This window comes from Neolamprologus brichardi, chromosome 10, assembly GCF_056152115.1.
Source record: "Neolamprologus brichardi isolate AB-2024 chromosome 10, ASM5615211v1, whole genome shotgun sequence".
NCBI classification, from domain to species: domain Eukaryota; kingdom Metazoa; phylum Chordata; class Actinopteri; order Cichliformes; family Cichlidae; genus Neolamprologus; species Neolamprologus brichardi.
The window spans coordinates 14,450,592-14,468,458 of record NC_142113.1 but is presented as its reverse complement, the minus strand read 5'-3'; the positions used below and the strand labels follow the sequence as shown (position 1 = coordinate 14,468,458).

The 17,867-nt window shown below is 41.4% G+C and overlaps 1 protein-coding gene across 1 annotated transcript in view; it reads right to left on the bottom strand.

Annotated features, from left to right (window-relative positions):
* zbtb20 (zinc finger and BTB domain containing 20) overlaps window positions 1–17,867 on the bottom strand; it is a 34,082-nt gene that overhangs the window by 13,963 nt on the left and 2,252 nt on the right. The window contains exons 2-3 of the mRNA XM_006802261.3: window positions 3,954–4,098; window positions 1,140–2,660 (exon numbers count right to left, since the gene is read on the bottom strand). Coding sequence (XP_006802324.1) covers window positions 1,140–2,640 — 1,501 coding nt within the window. The 5' untranslated portion in view covers window positions 2,641–2,660; window positions 3,954–4,098. The remainder of the gene's footprint in view (window positions 1–1,139; window positions 2,661–3,953; window positions 4,099–17,867) is intronic.

Below are 17,867 nucleotides of genomic sequence, written 5' to 3'. Positions count from 1 at the left end.
GGCAGCCACGACTTGTTCAGATCTAGTCCAGGGGGATTAATCGATCGCTGATTTATTTTCCTTCTCAATCTGTCATCACTCTGCTGCTCACAATTATGCGAGTAAAACAGGAAATTTAGTTTCAAATAGCTTTCATATGACAAGTGGTTCTGGCCAAGCGATGGATTGTAATGAATAGTAATGGCTATTTGAGTACGCAATTTTAACAAGATCATCTAATTATATACGATATTTTATTCTTTCTTTCTGTGATGATGATGATTTCTACAGCATGTGATTGATAAGGTTCTAAGTGCTGGAGGAAAGCGGTGCACAGTGAAACGATGTGCTGCATGAGCACTCTGCTGGCATTGCAAGTTAAACAGAAATGATGGCAAAGATAATAGTCAACCGTGACCTAACGAATGCGATTTGGGCTGTTTTTTTATCAGTTAGTAATTTAGTTAAATTGCTAGGATGGGTACTGGTTTATTATTTATTATGCTTGAAACAATAAGACGGCAGACATGTGTCGACAGGCCTCAGCTTTACACTGGAACTATAATCCACAGTGCAGTGCAACGCTAGAACTTGGCGACTATCTTTGTGCAACAGTGCCTCTCATAAATCTACATACTGATTTATTCTGTATGTAAATATTAAAGATGAATTTTCTAAAAAGTAACTTTGCAAATCTAAAACTTGACTTTTTATGGTCAAGATCTCGTTTTTCTGCTTTAATCTAAACTTGACCTACACTTGTTCCTACATTCAAACAGTCATTTCTATGACACCCACATGTTTTGCAGAAAACCGAAGACAGGAAATCAGATATCAGTATGTACAGTATACATAATTTGGTTGTTTCCCCAGTGTGAACAAGCTACAACCTCACACCCTGTGTGGTAACCTTGGATTTTTCCAGCTCTTCCGCATTGGCATATTGCTCCTGCACTAACAAAATTTGTCTGAATAGTTTATGATTAGCGAGCTCGGGTACTGTCACCAAACATCGTAATCAGAATGAATTTCAGATGAAAAAGACTGTGGCGAACCGAAAAGCTTTCAGCATTCACAAGCAGAAGCGTTACCTAGAGAAGTGATGAATTATTATTGCTTAACTAAGAAAATTCAACTGATTAAAAATATTTTTCGCTTACCAGTATGGACAAACATGTGTTTGACGTAGTTCTGTTTGGCAGTAAAGGTTTTACTGCAGAGAGTGCATTCATAGGGCTTCTTTTCCCCCTGACCAATTCCTCCTGCAGCCTGTTGCTGCTGAGCTGGCGATTGCGGTACCGAAATAGGGTTGGGGAATGATGGCATTGCGGGGGGCGGCACTGCCACAAACTGGGGTTGCTGCTGGCCAGGAAGGTAAAGGAAAGGCTTGTGGTCTCTAGCCGGCTGTGTAGGAAAGAGTGTGGGCAGGAAGGTGCTTCCAGCAGTGCCCATCACTTGGGAATTGCTGGTCACGGTGAGCGGCATCCTTAGATTGCTGGTGTCTGGCTGGCGCATGTACTGGGACAAAGGGCTGAGTTTGACTGAGTTTTGCAGGGTATGCATCATGCTACTATCACTAGTGCTGTGGGATGTGTCCCCGTCCTCTGTCTTTTGCACTTGCTCTGGGGACGAGTCATTGACCTCTATCTGCACTGGAACTCCTTCCCCGTGCTGCCCTTCCCCGCCACCGTCTCGGCTAAAGCCAGTCAGGTATGGCTGCTGCTCCATTGTATCTGGCTCAGTACTAATGGAGGAGCTCACCCCTGAGTCAAAACTTTCAACCTTGGATTCACTCTCTACACCCTCAATCTGGTCAGTGTCGTCCTGGCAGTCCCCCATAGTTTCATAGCAGCTGTACTCATCATCCTCTTCCTGCTTTACTTTCACGCCTCCTGTTTGTATGCGTACCGGTCGTGGTTGCTTGCGGCAGTGAGTGGACTCAGCTGTGGAGATGAAGCGATCAACCTGCTGAGATCTTTCCTGGATGCGGTTCATCCAAGGCGGATCTTGAGATTGCTGGTCCTTCTGAGTGCTAAGATTCGGATCGTAATTCGTCGACAGAGGGTTAATGTAAAGGGAGCGCTCGCGGGTGCCGTTCTGCAGAGACAGGCCAGGGTAGGAGTACAGAGATGTGTATGCACGATCCACATTTTGCTGTGATGTTGCTTGCATATAACCTGACTCTGCGTCACTGCTGGGCCCAGAGGTGCCAGACTCTGGAGTGCCGCGGGGTGTTTCCTGACCAGAATCTCCCGGTATAACAGGGAACCCCCCTGGCCCAGCCAGGCCCACGTTCTGGGACACGATCCGTGTGCACTCATCAATGACGGTCTTAATCTGAAGGATGCTGGCAGCAGTGAGGATCTGCAGAGCCTCTGATTGAGACACTCGCAGAATCCCACTGTACATAAAGTCTATCAGCTTTTGGATGGATTGTACCGAGACCACAGAAGGGATCTCAATGTCGCTGTAGCCCAAGAGCAGCTTGTCCTGAAAGAAGGGGCTTCCAGCAGCCAGCACGCACCGGTGAGCTCGCAGCATACTTCCATGGATCCGAACAGTCACGTCACAGAAGTGCCCACGGTTGCGCTGCTCATTGAGGGTCTCAAGTACAGAATTGCTGAAGTTGTGGAGATTGATGTTATGAATGCGCTCGGTCATCCCCTTGCAACTGATGTCACCTGCAAGCAGGAAGCAACATGCCTGACTGAACACAACACTAAAAGTCCCGGCACATGCAACAACAAAACATCGTCATTGTTCCCAGCGTCGCTGATAAATTAGGATTAATAAAATCGTGCACAATGGAATACAACAGTTATGACCAAAGGCAATATGATAAGAAGCTCTTTATCCATTCAAGGAAATTGCCTTTCTAAACTGTGTGTAAAAATGTCGTCAACCATGACACAGCAATCAGTTTGAATACGAATTCAATACAACTGCCTGTTATAAATAATAAAAATAATACAATTCTTTGGAGAATGTCTAAAACAATAAGACAAATGTATTAATTCTGAGGGGGGGGGGCGGGGGCAGGGGGCGGTCTTTCAGTTCAGTCTCATAGTATTAGGAGACAATCCAGTAATTCCAGCTTCTGAGCTACATTTTTCTTCCACATCGCCAAACTGAAGGACAATTAAGATGGTTCCCATCTAATTACTCCAAGTTTCTATCAGTGTGTATTTCTGAAATTCCTCCGAACACCATTAGGTGGTGCACTGGGCTTAGAGGACAAACAGGCCTCTTTTGTTAGCCATGTGTTCACTGTGATGGCGCTTCCTAACTATCCTAGAGATCCGCTAAAACGTGACCCGGCTGATCAGTGTGAGAGATAAATGAAAGTGCTTTTCTTCCATGTCCTCAGCTGAAGGAATAAAAATGAGAAAGGTAGTAAGTGTAAGGATTGTCTGTTTTGTTCTACAACTGCTTTAGAAATGTATTCATTTAGCACAGAAACATACTTAAGTGTAATTTATGCTTTAAAGTACAGCTGCTGACCTTATTTGAAGGATCATTAAACACAACTTGTACTGAAACCAAGAAAATTGCTCTCGTTTTTACCTCACAAAACATACAAAACCAAGTGGAATATTATACAGATTTTTTTTTTGGTTTTTACACTTCATCTGTCAGTGAATTCATTTATTTAAAAAATAGTGCTAATGAAAATATGAGGCAGAATCGAACAAATTACTGCTGAATACACAGGGAAATGTTTGAAGACACACTTTATAATTTAAAATGTTATTATATAGAGAGTAGAAGTAAAATTTATGTTGGGGGGGGGGGGTCAAATGATAAAAACTAGATTTTGTTTTAACCAGTGAAGTTGAATTTAGGTAAAAATTACTGCAAGAGGCAGTACAAAAGTGTCAACACAACACATTAGTGCTAATTCCCAGCTCAGTGAATGAAACGTTAAGGAAGAATACGTTCTTTTTTTAAAAAAATGAAAGGAGTATAGTACTCACAGTTAGATGACGTTTTGTTACGAAGATGCTTGTGTGGCTGGTGATGAAGTGCGGGTCAAGCTTCAGTTTGCTGGTGGAGATGGCTGATCAGAGGCCTGGTGCTAGGCAAGGCTGTCAGTCCTCTCTGTCCAAATCATGTGTTGCTCTGCCACAGTGTTTGGAGTGGGGGGGGGGAGACAGAGGGAGAGAGAGAGTGAGAGTGAGAGAGAGGGAAAAAGACAAAGACAAATCTTAATGCCACATACAGCCTCGTCGATACTGCCACTCCCTTAATGAACCAGGAGCCACATTAGCAGGAGTGTCTGCTGCAACAGATGTGTGAAGAGTTTTTAAAAAGCAAGATGAATGGACGTCGGTGAGTTCACATGACTGAAAACTACAAATCAAGGTTGAAAATAATTTTGGTATTGGCTCCCCCCCCCCCCTGCACACACACACACACACATACACCCACGCACACAGTTGCCTGAGCTTTTGGGCAATAAAACCACACCCTTCCAAAGAAAAAAATTATCGACTTTTTTTTTGTAAAGAGCTTTGTTTTTGTTTGAATATTTTGGAAAAGGTCTCAGTCATATTCACCATCCGTGTGTGTGTGTGTGTGTGTGTGTGTGTGTGTGTGTGTGTGTGTGTGTGTGTGTGTGTCTGTGCGTGTGCGTATCTGTTCCCCTTGTCATTTTCAAATCCACAAATGAAACGGCACAATGTCTCACACAGATGTAAAGCAACGTTTTCAGTTGTAATAATAGAAAAGAGTCAAATATTAAACACACAAGGCTTTCATTGAAAACACAAGAAAGGCATTCAACAACATTAAGCATGTGATGAGCTGCTTTGGTGATGCTAAGGAAGTCTGACACAACTGCTCTCACACTGTACAAACACATTTAGTATGCAAATGTTTGACCCCAAAACCGAAGACAAAAAAAAATCACAAAATCACATAAAACTCATCAGACTCAAGTCGCACACTCGCGCTATCGTTCAAGAGCAGGGAAACTGGAAAGGGGGGGTTAAAAAAAATGCATCGAATCGGTGAAAAAATGCCTCCACCAAACAAATTAGACCCACATTGTTCCAAAGTGCCATCAGGTAATGGAACCAGTAAAGCTTTTAAAGTACCTGGAAATTTTTCACGGCATGTTTGGATGTGAATATTTATCATTAATTTGAGGGTGGATGATATTTCTGACACTCAATTTTTTTTTTTCTTTTGTAAAAGACGTTCAGCAGCAGCCACGCTTGCTACAACAGGAACATGAAGTGCTCTGTAAAACGCCACTAACTACTCTGTGCTGCTGAATGAACAGAACGGGGCAAGGATTTGACCAGACCTGCGCATTAATGTTGGAGCAAATTATTCTTTTACGGCTCTCGAGTACTTTCCAACAGCACACCTACTTTGAGACACTGAAGTAAAGCCTGCCAACAGAAACAATCAGATTTTAAGCAGTGACCTCCCTTCTTTTTTTTTTTTCTTTCCTTACACACTCGTGTGGAGGGATCATTGGCTGCATTCAGTTCTGGTCTTCTATGCCAAGGTAACAGACACGTGTTAATGTGTAAATGTGGCCCGAAGATGATCATTGTCGTTATAATTGAGCACGCTGAAGCAGAAAATCTGGGCGGAAAAAGTACAGTTAAAGTGTAACTGAGTAGAAATGGCTGAGTTGACGGACTGCTTGGGTCTCGGGCCTCCCTTCGAGAAGCGCTGCACTCTGTGGGACGCTCAGTGCTTGTTTTCCAGACATGTTCGTAAACTACTTACAAATTTGATGATTAGATATAGGCATGTAATAACATGTTTAGGAGCAGATGGTGATCACACAATACTCAGATGGATCATGCTTTCAACCAAACGCAAACAGTTGGTTGTTTTTCAGTTTTGATCTGGATAAAAAAAAAAAAATTATTATCAAATGAACCTCCTACATATGAAATATAACTTTAGCCATTTTCTATTCACTATAAAGTTATGTGAGTGACCTAAAATAACACATACAGATGGTTTACTATAAATATATATATTTATGTAAGTCTAAACTGAGCGCTGGCGTAGCTGCTAAGTTAGAAACTATGTATAACTGCGACCTGTTGCGTGTGAATGAAACCCTCCTTAAATAATCCTGACTGACAAAGTCAAAGGAAACCCCCTCATATATATATATATATATATATATATATATATATATATATATATATATATATATATATATATATATATATATATTGTTGCACCACCTAAAAAACAATAGCGAGACCATTGTTTTTTACTAGACCGCACACCCACATGTCAAATTTCTTTATCCATTATAATGTCAAATATTTGACTTTTTTTCCTTTTTCCTGCTGGGGTTAGCTTGACATGCAAATGTTATCCAGGTGCCATGGTTGGGTTTTGTGGCTGCTGCTCGACAATGCGCACATATATGTTGCTTCTACCAGTCCAGACATGTAAATCCACCTGCCTAATGGGGAAAGTGAGGTGAACGCTGGCAACAAAGGAGTAGGCCAAGGGAAGCGGGCTTCAGTTGCCCAGACTGCCACTCACAACAGTGATTCCATTTTAGCCGTGACACAGTGGGTGAGCAGCAGCCAGCGCCTACCTGCAGTGAATTCTAATCAGCCCAGGGGTCTGTCTCCCTCCCTCCCTCCTGTACCCTGCCTTGGACTAAAGGGGCTGATGATCCTTCAAAATTAATTAGATCCTTGTAGGAGGCGGCCATTTTCTTTCACTTGCTAATACTCCATGGGGAGGAAAAAAATTTAAATCAAACTAAATTCAACGTTCGTACCCCACCTCCCCCATATTGGTTTCTTTCTTTCTGCGCCTCTACCTGTTTCCTGTTTCATCACGTTGAACCTCTCCCCGTCTTCCCTTCCTACCCGTCTATCTCTCCATCCGTCTATGCCCCCACTCTTCTTCCTCCCTCCTCCCTCCTTACAAACCTTCCCCAACACCCTCCGCCCCCCCCACTCTCTGGCTGCCTCCATGCCCCCAGCTCTGTGTCTGCCTCTGTGGAGTTTGCTGTCAATAAATCCCCAGAGGTCAGTTTGTCTGCTGGAAATCAGACACAATGCTTCAGACCGCCAATGCAACGCATGCTCTGCTGCTGCCGCCACAACAAAGACTAGGGAGGGGTGGAGGAGGAGGAGGAAGAAGGGGGCATTAAAAAAAAAGGGGGGGAAAAAAGGAGGAATTAAGACGGGAAGACGAGGGTTGCAACTTCACCAGGCAGGCTCCAGGTTAATCAGCTGACTGCGTGAGGAGGCGAGCTCGTGGAACACGCTGCACCGAATTGGACATTAGTTAATCAAGGTGGGGTGGGAGGGTTTTGGGGTGGGTGTGAGGGGGGTTAGAATGGTGAGAATGGGGGATGGGGTTGAGAACAGACATAAGAGGCATGGTTATGAAAGGAGCAGTATCAGCCATTTGAATAATGTACATCTTGAATATGCAAATACTGCTTACAACACACACTACAAGCATACATTCAAGGCCCTTGGTACGATTCGGTGTGGAGACAAAAGGGCCGCGGGGCATGATGAAAAAGCTCATGTCCATGCACGCGCATATAGCATCTTGATGGATCTGATGCAGATCTGCACTTATCCAGAGTGTTTTTGTGTTACACCTTATTAACAGTAAGTCTGTCTAAAACCTCCGCTGCTTAACAATCACCGTCCGACGTTGTAATTATTAATTTCAATCATCCAAGCACATTAGCATATAAACTGCCAGAAATCAGGCTGTAATAGTACGTTTTGGATATGAGATCTAATGTAATTCCGTTCACAATGTAAATATGTAGCCAGAACACTGGGGTGGGGGTGGGGGGGGGGGGGGGGGGGGGGGAAGCAAAATTCGTGAGGTAAGTGAAGGGGGCGCGTTTGATAAAGACAGAGTGCGTGCAGCTCACTTCTTTGACAAAATGGGTGCGCACACGCAACTCGGCGTCATCAGTTAACGCCTCAAACTTTGCTGAAAAATCAAAACGTTAGCCAGCACTGTTTTGCCACTGCACGCTTTGAAAAAAGAAACAAACGAAAAAGTCCGGCCAACGACAGCTGTGTCAGCTAATTAAATCGGAGCAATTTGGAGCTCTGTGTTTCTCTCGTTACCTTTGAGCACTTAACAGGTAAGTAATGCGCCCAACTCCCATACACTCCAAGAAAAGCTGCAGAAAAACCACATCCTCAGTCTCCAGATTTAATTGATTTGGCTTTATTGCAGTCACTGAAAATCATCAACAAGCACACGGAGACTGTTGACAGGTTGAGCCAAGATTTTTCACACAACATTTTTTTTTCCCTTCCCATTTCTACTTCTCCCTGGACTGAAACTGTACGGCGCGACATGTCAGAACCGGTGAAATAGTTTGAATGATTTCGAGTGCAAATCATTGATAATTATAGCGTGTTTAAAATAGACTCAATACGCAACTATTATTATGAAACATGAAACGCCTTTTGAACTTTGAACTGCCATTTCACCTCAAAACGGAGGCGTACCAGAGATCCCTCCTTCAAAACTGTACTTTCGATTTTAAACTCAAGACCAGGAGCGGTTTCAAAACATGAAAATACCTCAATTTACAACACTTTTCCTTTCTCAAATTCCTTCCTTCTTGGTCAAAGCATTGTAAAGTAATTACACCACTATAATGTTATAGCCTCTCTTCAGTTGAAATTGCTTCAATGACTGTATTGTTCATGCTTTTGTGTGCATCATACGCTAACTGCAGCCACTGTTAACTCTTTACGGTCCCCTTAATTTAATCACGCCGCGAATCTTTAGTTCCACTGAAATGTCTCCAGTAGCGCAGCATATTAATGTGTTAACATATTCAGCCCAACAGAAAGCCACTCAATGTGACAGGATGTGCGGCTTTCAAATAAATTCCTCTAGCACATAAATAACAATAAACACTGCAATTCAAGTGGAGGACAGTTAAAGTATTTTTTGACAGGACAGCTTGTTCAACTTCGTCACTTTCTGTCAAAAACACACCCACCGCCACCCGTTATCCATAGCAGATCCATTGTACACTTACAGATGGGAGGATAATCTACTTCTAATATACTTTTTTTTTCACACAAAGTCCACACAAACACTTGTGAATTAGTGCTATCAGTATTGTTTTTGTTCATACTGTATTTTATGAAGAGGATGGGGTGGGGAGTGGGGGAGGTGGGAGGGGGACAAACAGCCACTGCTGGCTTACGGCCATCAAAATTAAAGACGGCAGTCACTTTGGTGATGGAACAGAAAAAAAAAAAAATCTCAGAATTGGCAAATGGCTCTGCTTTTGTTAATGAGCGTTTGACCAAAAAGAACCATCTGACTACTCATATGATAGTCTCCAAAACACCTCTAACCCCCGAAGCAGATAATGCTAAATTCAAGAGTTATCATTTAGGCACAAGTGTCCAATGCAACTGCCTCTCTACAGCTACTACACACGTCAAGGACATTTTGCCTCTCCAAAAAAGGACCTCACAGGCCATTAAGAGATCTTCACGAACCTACACAGCTGCTCATATAGGACCTCTCTGTCTATTACTAGTGTATCATGATAAAGAGCAGTTAATACATTCAGCTCGTCAAGAAATATCAGCGTGTATGCCTCTATTCATATTTCTATTCTCAAAAATTGGGACTGTGTAGCTACGAGGAACAGTTGTATATCTTCAAAGAAAATAACGCATCTCCTGACTTTCTATCCTTGAGATGTAAACAAGGGGAAAAAAACAGGCGTTTGTGCTGAATTTCGAGGGGACTGTGCGGGACCTTTGTGAAGAAGCGCGCAGCTCTAACACAATAATGAACAAAGCAGGCTCTGAATGTGTTTAGGGTTAAGAGTACACTATGTTTGTCACTATAGCGAGGCCAAACAGAATGAAACCACAGTCTCATCTGTATTTAGAGCTAGAAAAACAGAAAAAAGAGATGCTCGCATAAGTTTTATGTAAAGCTGGGTTTCACATGCGGCGCTTTCAAGGTGTCCTGCCTCTGAAAGACAGCACACATACGTGCTGTGGTTAAACAGTAAAGCCTTCTTTCATCAGTCATGGTTAGTGCCTCCACAATGGCACTTTGCTCTGTAAAATTTAAACCTTTAAGTTAACCCGACTAATGATTTAACTGCTAGCAGTGACTTTAAATCACTACTCGACCGTGCGTGCGTGGAATAGTCAGCAGCTTCAGAAGTTGTGTACCATGAGGTTTCACAGCAGCTGCACGAGGGTGCACGAGCCAGCGCGGTGATGGTCCAGCACAGAGCTGAACTTTCACAAATGCACAAGGGTGCTTTAAGCAGGTCAGCTGTTCCGCTAGCTGCTTTTGCTTCGAGGGTCAGCAACCTACCCTCTCTCTCTGGCAAGCACAAGCACAATGTTTGCCGTTTAAAAAAGACATGGTACAAAACTGCTAACATGCTAGCAGGAAAAAAAAAAGAGAAAATGGTCATTGCAAAAGAAAAAATAGTTTCATGATGCAACATATTTCTTCAGCCTGTAGCTACGGCAACAACAATACAAATGGCATTGGGATGAAATAAAACCGACTCATTATTCAGGTGAACTGGCGATATCTTCAATATGATATCTTCAAGCACAGATTTTCCTCATTATGTGGATAAGATGGTAAATCCAGAAGACTTAATGGAAGCATGCTGTCCTTATTTGAAGCCATATGGATGTTAGCAGTGTTTAGTTTATTTTTAGTTTGGCAGGCTGTTGTGTAGTAAATACAGATGATTATATATGTCTCATCAGATCATTTGACATATGACCCATCTAAAAGTGCAATGCTGACGCACTGAAACACTGCCGACCACAACCGTGCCCTAAACACGCTTTGACCAAGTGCTGGTCTGATCCACTGGTCTGCAGGCTGAGCAATGTGACTTAGAGCTAATGACTTAAACAAAAATTGGCACATAGGTAAGGTTTTCTGGTAATCCATCAAGGGGTGGCAATCTAACCACATTAAGAAATTTCAACCATACAATAGCGTGTTGCGAGATTAACTTGTTAAGCAAGCCAACTACAGAATTTCACAAGCACACAGGGAAAGGCCAAAAACGAAAGATTTCCACTCTTTCGGCCTTGTGTTAATCTCTAGATGTTATTTAGACATTTGAGCTGACTGAAATTTCACAGCAGCACACTCAAAGTACAGATAAGTCACCGGTCCCTCGTGAAAACGGGGCTTGCATAAGAACAATAAGATCATTCATGTAAAGAGGAAATCAGCTCTCGTCAGGCATTTATGATGAGTACGTTTTAAGAAACTACTGCCAACACTGTAAGCCACACCCTCTTACTCAGTAAATACACCTTTTGGAGGAAACAAAGGAGTAAATGGAGAAGTTTAAAGAAAAATATGCAAACTTGGACATGTGACAAAACAAAGCTTATGAGCTTCATGGGAATCACATGGAAGGCTTCTACTAACACAGTCCAATATAGTGTCAAACCTTTGGACAGTCTAATCTCAAAATGGGCCTGTGCATTGCCTGGAAAGCCTGTTGTTTGTGCTTGTTGTTTTCCCAGCAATGACATCAGGAAAAACTATGTAAGCAACACCAGTTAGTGTGGTTATACAAGTTCTATAGCATATCAGAGGTTGCATATACATAACCACTTCTTGTGTCCTTGTGTGACCGTGACGATGACTATATGTTTTTATAATGATGTCAAATGAGCTGATGGTAGCTGTTTGGCTGGTTTTTTTAAATAGATTTTTACCACCCGATGTGTTAGCTGTTAACACGCTCATTAATTTCTGGTCTTTCCATTTCCTGTTTGCTTTGTTGGTGCCCAAAAAACAAAAAATGCCATTAGCAGTAAAGTCTTCTCCGAGATCGATCGATCATCATATTTAAAGTAGGGAAATTGATTTAAAAGGCGTTTAAGCGATGCTGACAATGTTGCGTTTCTTACTGGACTTTCTTATGTTTTCCAAAGACAACAACTGGCGGAGCTGTACAATGCTGTAATTTGTAATTACAGAGCAAACCGCACTTGCTTTTAACGAATTTCCATTACCTTACATGGCTTGCGTTGTTTGTTGCTGTGCAATGTGTCACCGTCAACACAACAAGATATTTGCGTGTTCACCATTGCTACACTTCCTATTGTTCCTTGTGCATTTTAGTGTAGCCCAGGTTGTCCTCTCTAATCTGTTTTAATGCAAAAAAAAAAAAAAAAAGCAGAGAGACCGCAGGGTCACCTCAGCACAAAGCGGCGATAATATCAGCTCCGTTTATGATAATCCTCTGGCCCTTTGGCCTCGCTAATGCTCATGAATTGTTGGTCAGTGTGGTCTTTTGAATGCAGCAGAATTATTATCGTTGATGCTAACAATCTATAGCTCATAAGCCCCAGAGTGTAACCTAAGCTGATCAGCTGTTTCTGGTAATATTACTATAAAAAATCGTGCCACGGGCCTGTGAGTATTTTCGGCAGGTCATGTAACAAATGTGCCACTTCTAAGTCATTTGTGGTGCCACGGTTTGATGGAGAGGCTCAGGAATGCATATGCCTTTATTCCTGGTCATGTGACTGTGTGTTAGGTGAAGTTAACAGGGTACGTACAATAGCTACGTGTGTCTTTGTCTATTTGTGTGACCTTCCTTCCTATAAATGCATGTTGGAAGTGAGCCTAAAGAGAAGTGGGAATAAGAAGCATGCTTTGTGAATGAATGAATGATTGTTTAGACACTAGCCAGCAGCACAGCTCACTCTAGTGAAAGACTCTAAATTGGATTCATGTTGTTAAATCTGTTCACAGAAAAAAAATTTTTAAAAAGAGCTTAAAGTGAGTTTACATAGCAGCTGCCACGAGGTCATGTATGGACGTTTTCACGTGCAGCGTCCCACTGCTGCCACAACCAGCAACCATTGCACTGGATTTCAAGCCGCCCAACTATCTCATGGAGACACATGGACTGCATCTACAATAAAAATGTAATGCAGGTGTTACGAACGTCACTAGGACGATCCCACTGGGTCACTTGATAAATGTCAAACTTATTGTCAACAAACCTGGCAACTCGGATAAAACTGAACATTTGCCTTGCCATCTGGTTGTCATTGAACAGGTTAGGCATGCGTTTTCTTTGTCACCTAAACCAACAGTCCTAATAATAATAATAAAAAAAGACAATCTATACTTTACTATTCATTAAAACAAGAAGCTGTTAGACAAATTAACTATTATTTTCAGATTCTTCATTGATATAGATACAATTCGGGGCAATAAATAACATGGATGGTATAAGAACAGATATGCCTTTTCAAGATGAAAATGCAAGAGAAAAATTCCCTTGTTAAAGATTAGAAAAGAAAAATACCTGACAGTGATTTCCTAAGGCTGTATTTTTTTAAAAAAAGAAAAGACGAGAAAAAAAACAACTAATGACTTACTCAATAAAAAAAGAAAGAAAATACATTTTTAGATTATGTGAAAATACTCTAAGGTTTCAGCAAACGTAATATTTGATAAAACCACAACACAAATACTATTGTGTAAATAAAATAATTCCCCCTTAGTTTACCCAAAGCACAGTGCATACCAATGTACCTCGAGCGAGAGTGTGCACAATCTTAACATTTTGGCTGGTGTGACTACAGTTTAGTGGAATGAGGCTTAAAAAGTCTCCTCGATGCCAAGAATGGAGCCAGGAACTTACAGCGCTTATATTTATTGTGAAAAGCTGAAAAACTTACAAAGGACACTACTGCTCTTTGCAGTTTTCTCATACTCTCTTTAGCTACTCTCCCCTTCAGCTAGGCAGTGAGCTCACCATGACTTGTAGAAAACCATATGGGTAGCAGGGTGAACTGAGGACACACATGCACCTTGGCAAACATACAACTTTGCTATTAGAATCCAGGATACATTTTTCACATCAGTCGAATACCTAGGCCTGCTTGTGTGTTTAAAGAGAAAGAACATTAATTAGGTTTAAATGCTCCTTCCATGCGACCGACAAAATAAATGTTTCTAGAACACGTTATTAAAATGAGTTCTAAAGAAGTTTAAACATCTTCAATAAAGGAAGAAAAAAAAAAGAAACTCTTCCGTTGTGAAATTGTTGTGAAATAACTTCTGATCAAGTTCTTACATGAGATTCGGCTCCTGCAGCACAAATATAAAAGCTTTGATAACAACTGCATGAACCAAGAGAGTGTAATGGAAACACATGATCACACCCACCGTGTTTGTAATGTATATACTGTATACATGTGACACAAGGAGACCGCAACTGCAAAAACAGAGCAGCTGGCATTGCACTTTAAATGACAAAATTAAAAAAAAAATCATAAGACTAATAAACATATTTCTTATCGTGTGAGCAGGCTAATATTAATTCTGGTCCTGTACCAAGCTCATGTGTAAACACTAAAATAAAACGTTCTTATCCGACGGCAAGTGTGTGATGAGGTTCTCCCCTGTGGGACGTTCCTTTTAGATTTTGCTTTATTTTGGAGAAAGCAAACATTCAAATCTAAAACCATATACTATGAAGCTATGCAGGAAGTAAGGATAGTAAGCGGGTTTCATGAGACTTTATAAAGTTTTATAGCCGAACAAAAGCTTACTGACGACCGGCTGTAACACTGGCAAATACTTATTCGGGATCAATTTGTGCTTTCATTACGCATTCCTGTGATACTTGCAGGGAGGGAAGATTCCAAAACAAAAGTCCTTTGAAAACTGAAAAACGCGTCAGAGTTTTTATGCTGCACGATCTTATAGTCACACCAGGTTCAGTAAAGGTTTAATAAAAGTTCTGAACTAAAAGGGCACATATTAAAAAACAAGACAAAAAAAACAACTCAATGAATTTTAAAAGAAGGAGAAGAAAAAGTCTGGAGCTGTAAATATTCCTGAAATAATATTTATGGATAATATACCCTGATTGGGTTTCTTTTAAAAAATAAATAAATAAATAGAAGCCTCTCATTTGATTCCAAAATATTTTTTATGCTTTCTTCGCCACATCTTCAATGACAAAATACAATTTTCCTCCCTTTAAACAAGTGATTTTGTGTTCAATCCTTGCTTTACAGCTGGAAGGAAATCCCCATAACACACTGTAACAGTGTTTTTGTGTCGCATTATGCAGCTAACGGGGAAATTCTTTCCTTACTGACAAAGGCAGCCTGTGCAGATTGTCAATAGGTTTTGTGATTGATTTGTATATTCAGGGATAAAAATAATGTAATATAAAGAGAAGCATGTAATGTGTGGAAAGGGTGATTTGTGGGTAGAAGGATCCAAGCCAGTTAGCCAGGAGGTAGCTAGCCTGCCAACAATTTCTAGTTTGCAAAGCGTAATCCAACGATCCAGCAAGGAAGAACTATCATTATATTTTACTAGGATCAAGGGATACAAGGAAAATAGAAATGGAAAATAATTTAATCACTGATAATTTAGAGGCACCTGAGTTTTTTGGGGGTTACCATGGCAGCTAGGGACTCAAATGTTGCGTTACAGCTGCAAATGCTGTAAAACAGGAGTCTTACCAATAAACATAAGGTGAGAAACTTTATTCATTCTTCTTAAACAAAACCAAATCCTTAAGCTTAAAGTCTATTAAAGGCTTAAAGGCTACTCTGTAGTTAATTACAAGACTTATTAACTTTAAGATGTGCACCTGAAAACAGTCTCTGTTGGCAATCACATCAAAGATGAGCCTTACTCCAAAGGGGGGAATATTCATCTAACGAGTATCATACAGGGAGGGAAAAAAATAATAAAAAGCTGGGAAAAGATAAACTCTGCCTGAGACAAAAAGGCCAAGCAGTTAACAAGCACTGTGACATTCTGGATGCAATCCACAAAGTGGCTTGTTATATCGATGGATCTCTGCTGCATTCCCAAAATGGCTGCCAAATATGTTCAACTGAGCCAGACAAAGTGCCACAATGGACTCAAGTGCAAGTCTGCTGTCATACGATGGTAAAGACCTGACTTGAAATTTTAGTTTAAATTACAGTATTGATTTTACTTCGTCTGCAAAGGCTCGCCACCACCGCGAGGAGGAATTTTATTTGGTTCGTTTCTTTGCCGTTGTATTGCCAGCACATGCCAGAATCTTCAGCCAAATGTAGACTTTCCAAAATAAAATTATAAATACAGAGTACACATGGCAGAACGAGCGAGGTGAATTCCTCTCATGACCAGCGCTACACGCCCTCCCACACCTCTCCAGTCCGTTTCACTACATAGTGTAGCTCCCAAGGCCAAAAAAAAACATTTCAGGGCAACTGCACTGCAACAATATGATCCTTTCAAATATTTATAAATATAATCATGTAAGTTCGGGACCACCACGCTTACCTGGTAACAGCCTGGTGAAGATAGCTGAATGGCGTGGGAATACCAACAACCAATGAAGCATTGCGGAGGCTTCAGAAAGATGTCTCTATCTTGTCTTTTTGGGCATCAGTGCCTTATTTCACTTATTTCTTTTTTTATTTTTTATTTTTTGGAAATCTGACCTACCATCTGTGTCCATGTACAGTACAAGATGATTGTTTTTTTTTTCCCTGGTTATATGTGTCTTACAAAGAAGCACTTATTACATTAGTACAGCATGGTACCCTTACACATTTTCACTTGAGTAAACCCAAATAATCAGGTGGGAGAAAATGTGTGAAAGCGTGACTAAATCAGTCAAAAACACTTCAAAACTGAATGCTGGGCACACATTGCGCCAGTTTTCTGGTCAATAATAATAAACTGGCAAATGTGAAGAGACGGTGACAAGCTACAGCGGACGAGTGAAGGATGCTGAAGCCAAAAGAAAATTGGGATTGATTGCCGCATGTGGATTAACTGATCACCCCCCACCCCTTCCACACACACACACTCACACACACACACACACAGCCTCTTTCTTCCATGTGAGTATAGGTGTACAGTTTATCTGCTGGGTTTCCTCACACAATAACCACTTTCCTTGATGTGCAGACGTACTCTTAAATATTCATTAGTCATGGGTGGGTTTGAGCCGTGACACAGAAAGTGGGCAAATGGCGATGGCTCAAACCCTGTGAATATTAATGTGTGTGGAATTTATACATGTAAATACCCGTTCCTGACTTAACTGAGATGAAACCGGGCACCTGATCCACGGACTACAAACACTCCCAAAGCACATAATGGCTTACCCTCGCTCAGCAGCTCCTGTACACCTCTGTGGTGATAAAACAAGAGTTTTTGACATCAAGCCATGGCGAGAGCTCACTTACAGCCAAGACAAGTACCCTCCAATTCATCAGAACAATAAAATGTCCACAAATGCAGGTGCTACGCCTTTTTTTTTTGAGGGGGGGGGTTACTATAATTTTTGAGTTTCTTTTCAGATGAAGGGTGTTCAATTCAGTGTACACATTGTGACAATATAATTTTTACTTTCTCATTATTTCCTCACCCACATGCAACCTGTCAAATCAGCGTGCTCTAATTCATGGGACAGAATTGCAATTATGCCTGGCTGAAGTCTCACATCAAGGAGAGGGGAGGAGGGTGGGGTGGGTGGGTGTGTGGAGGGGGTGAAGGAAATGTTGCATTTCTCCTACAAACATGCTGCACGCTCAGCTCCGTGTTTTCCAAATGTGTCCATTCAGAAAACAAACGATCCAGTGCTGCCACCAATTACGTAACCGAGCCTATAGACAAGCAAGTCATTTACGTTGTGGAGGCATATTCTGAATGAAGGCGGGCAGGAGGAAGTGATCACAACAAAAGTGGAAAAAAAACAGAGGCAAACGCAGAATCGTAAAAAAAAAAAAAAAAAAAAAAGGAAGAGAGAAAGAAAGAAAAAAACCTACACACGCTCTGACACACACACACAGGTGCACATCCACAGATCGAGTCTGCGCTTTAAGGACGTG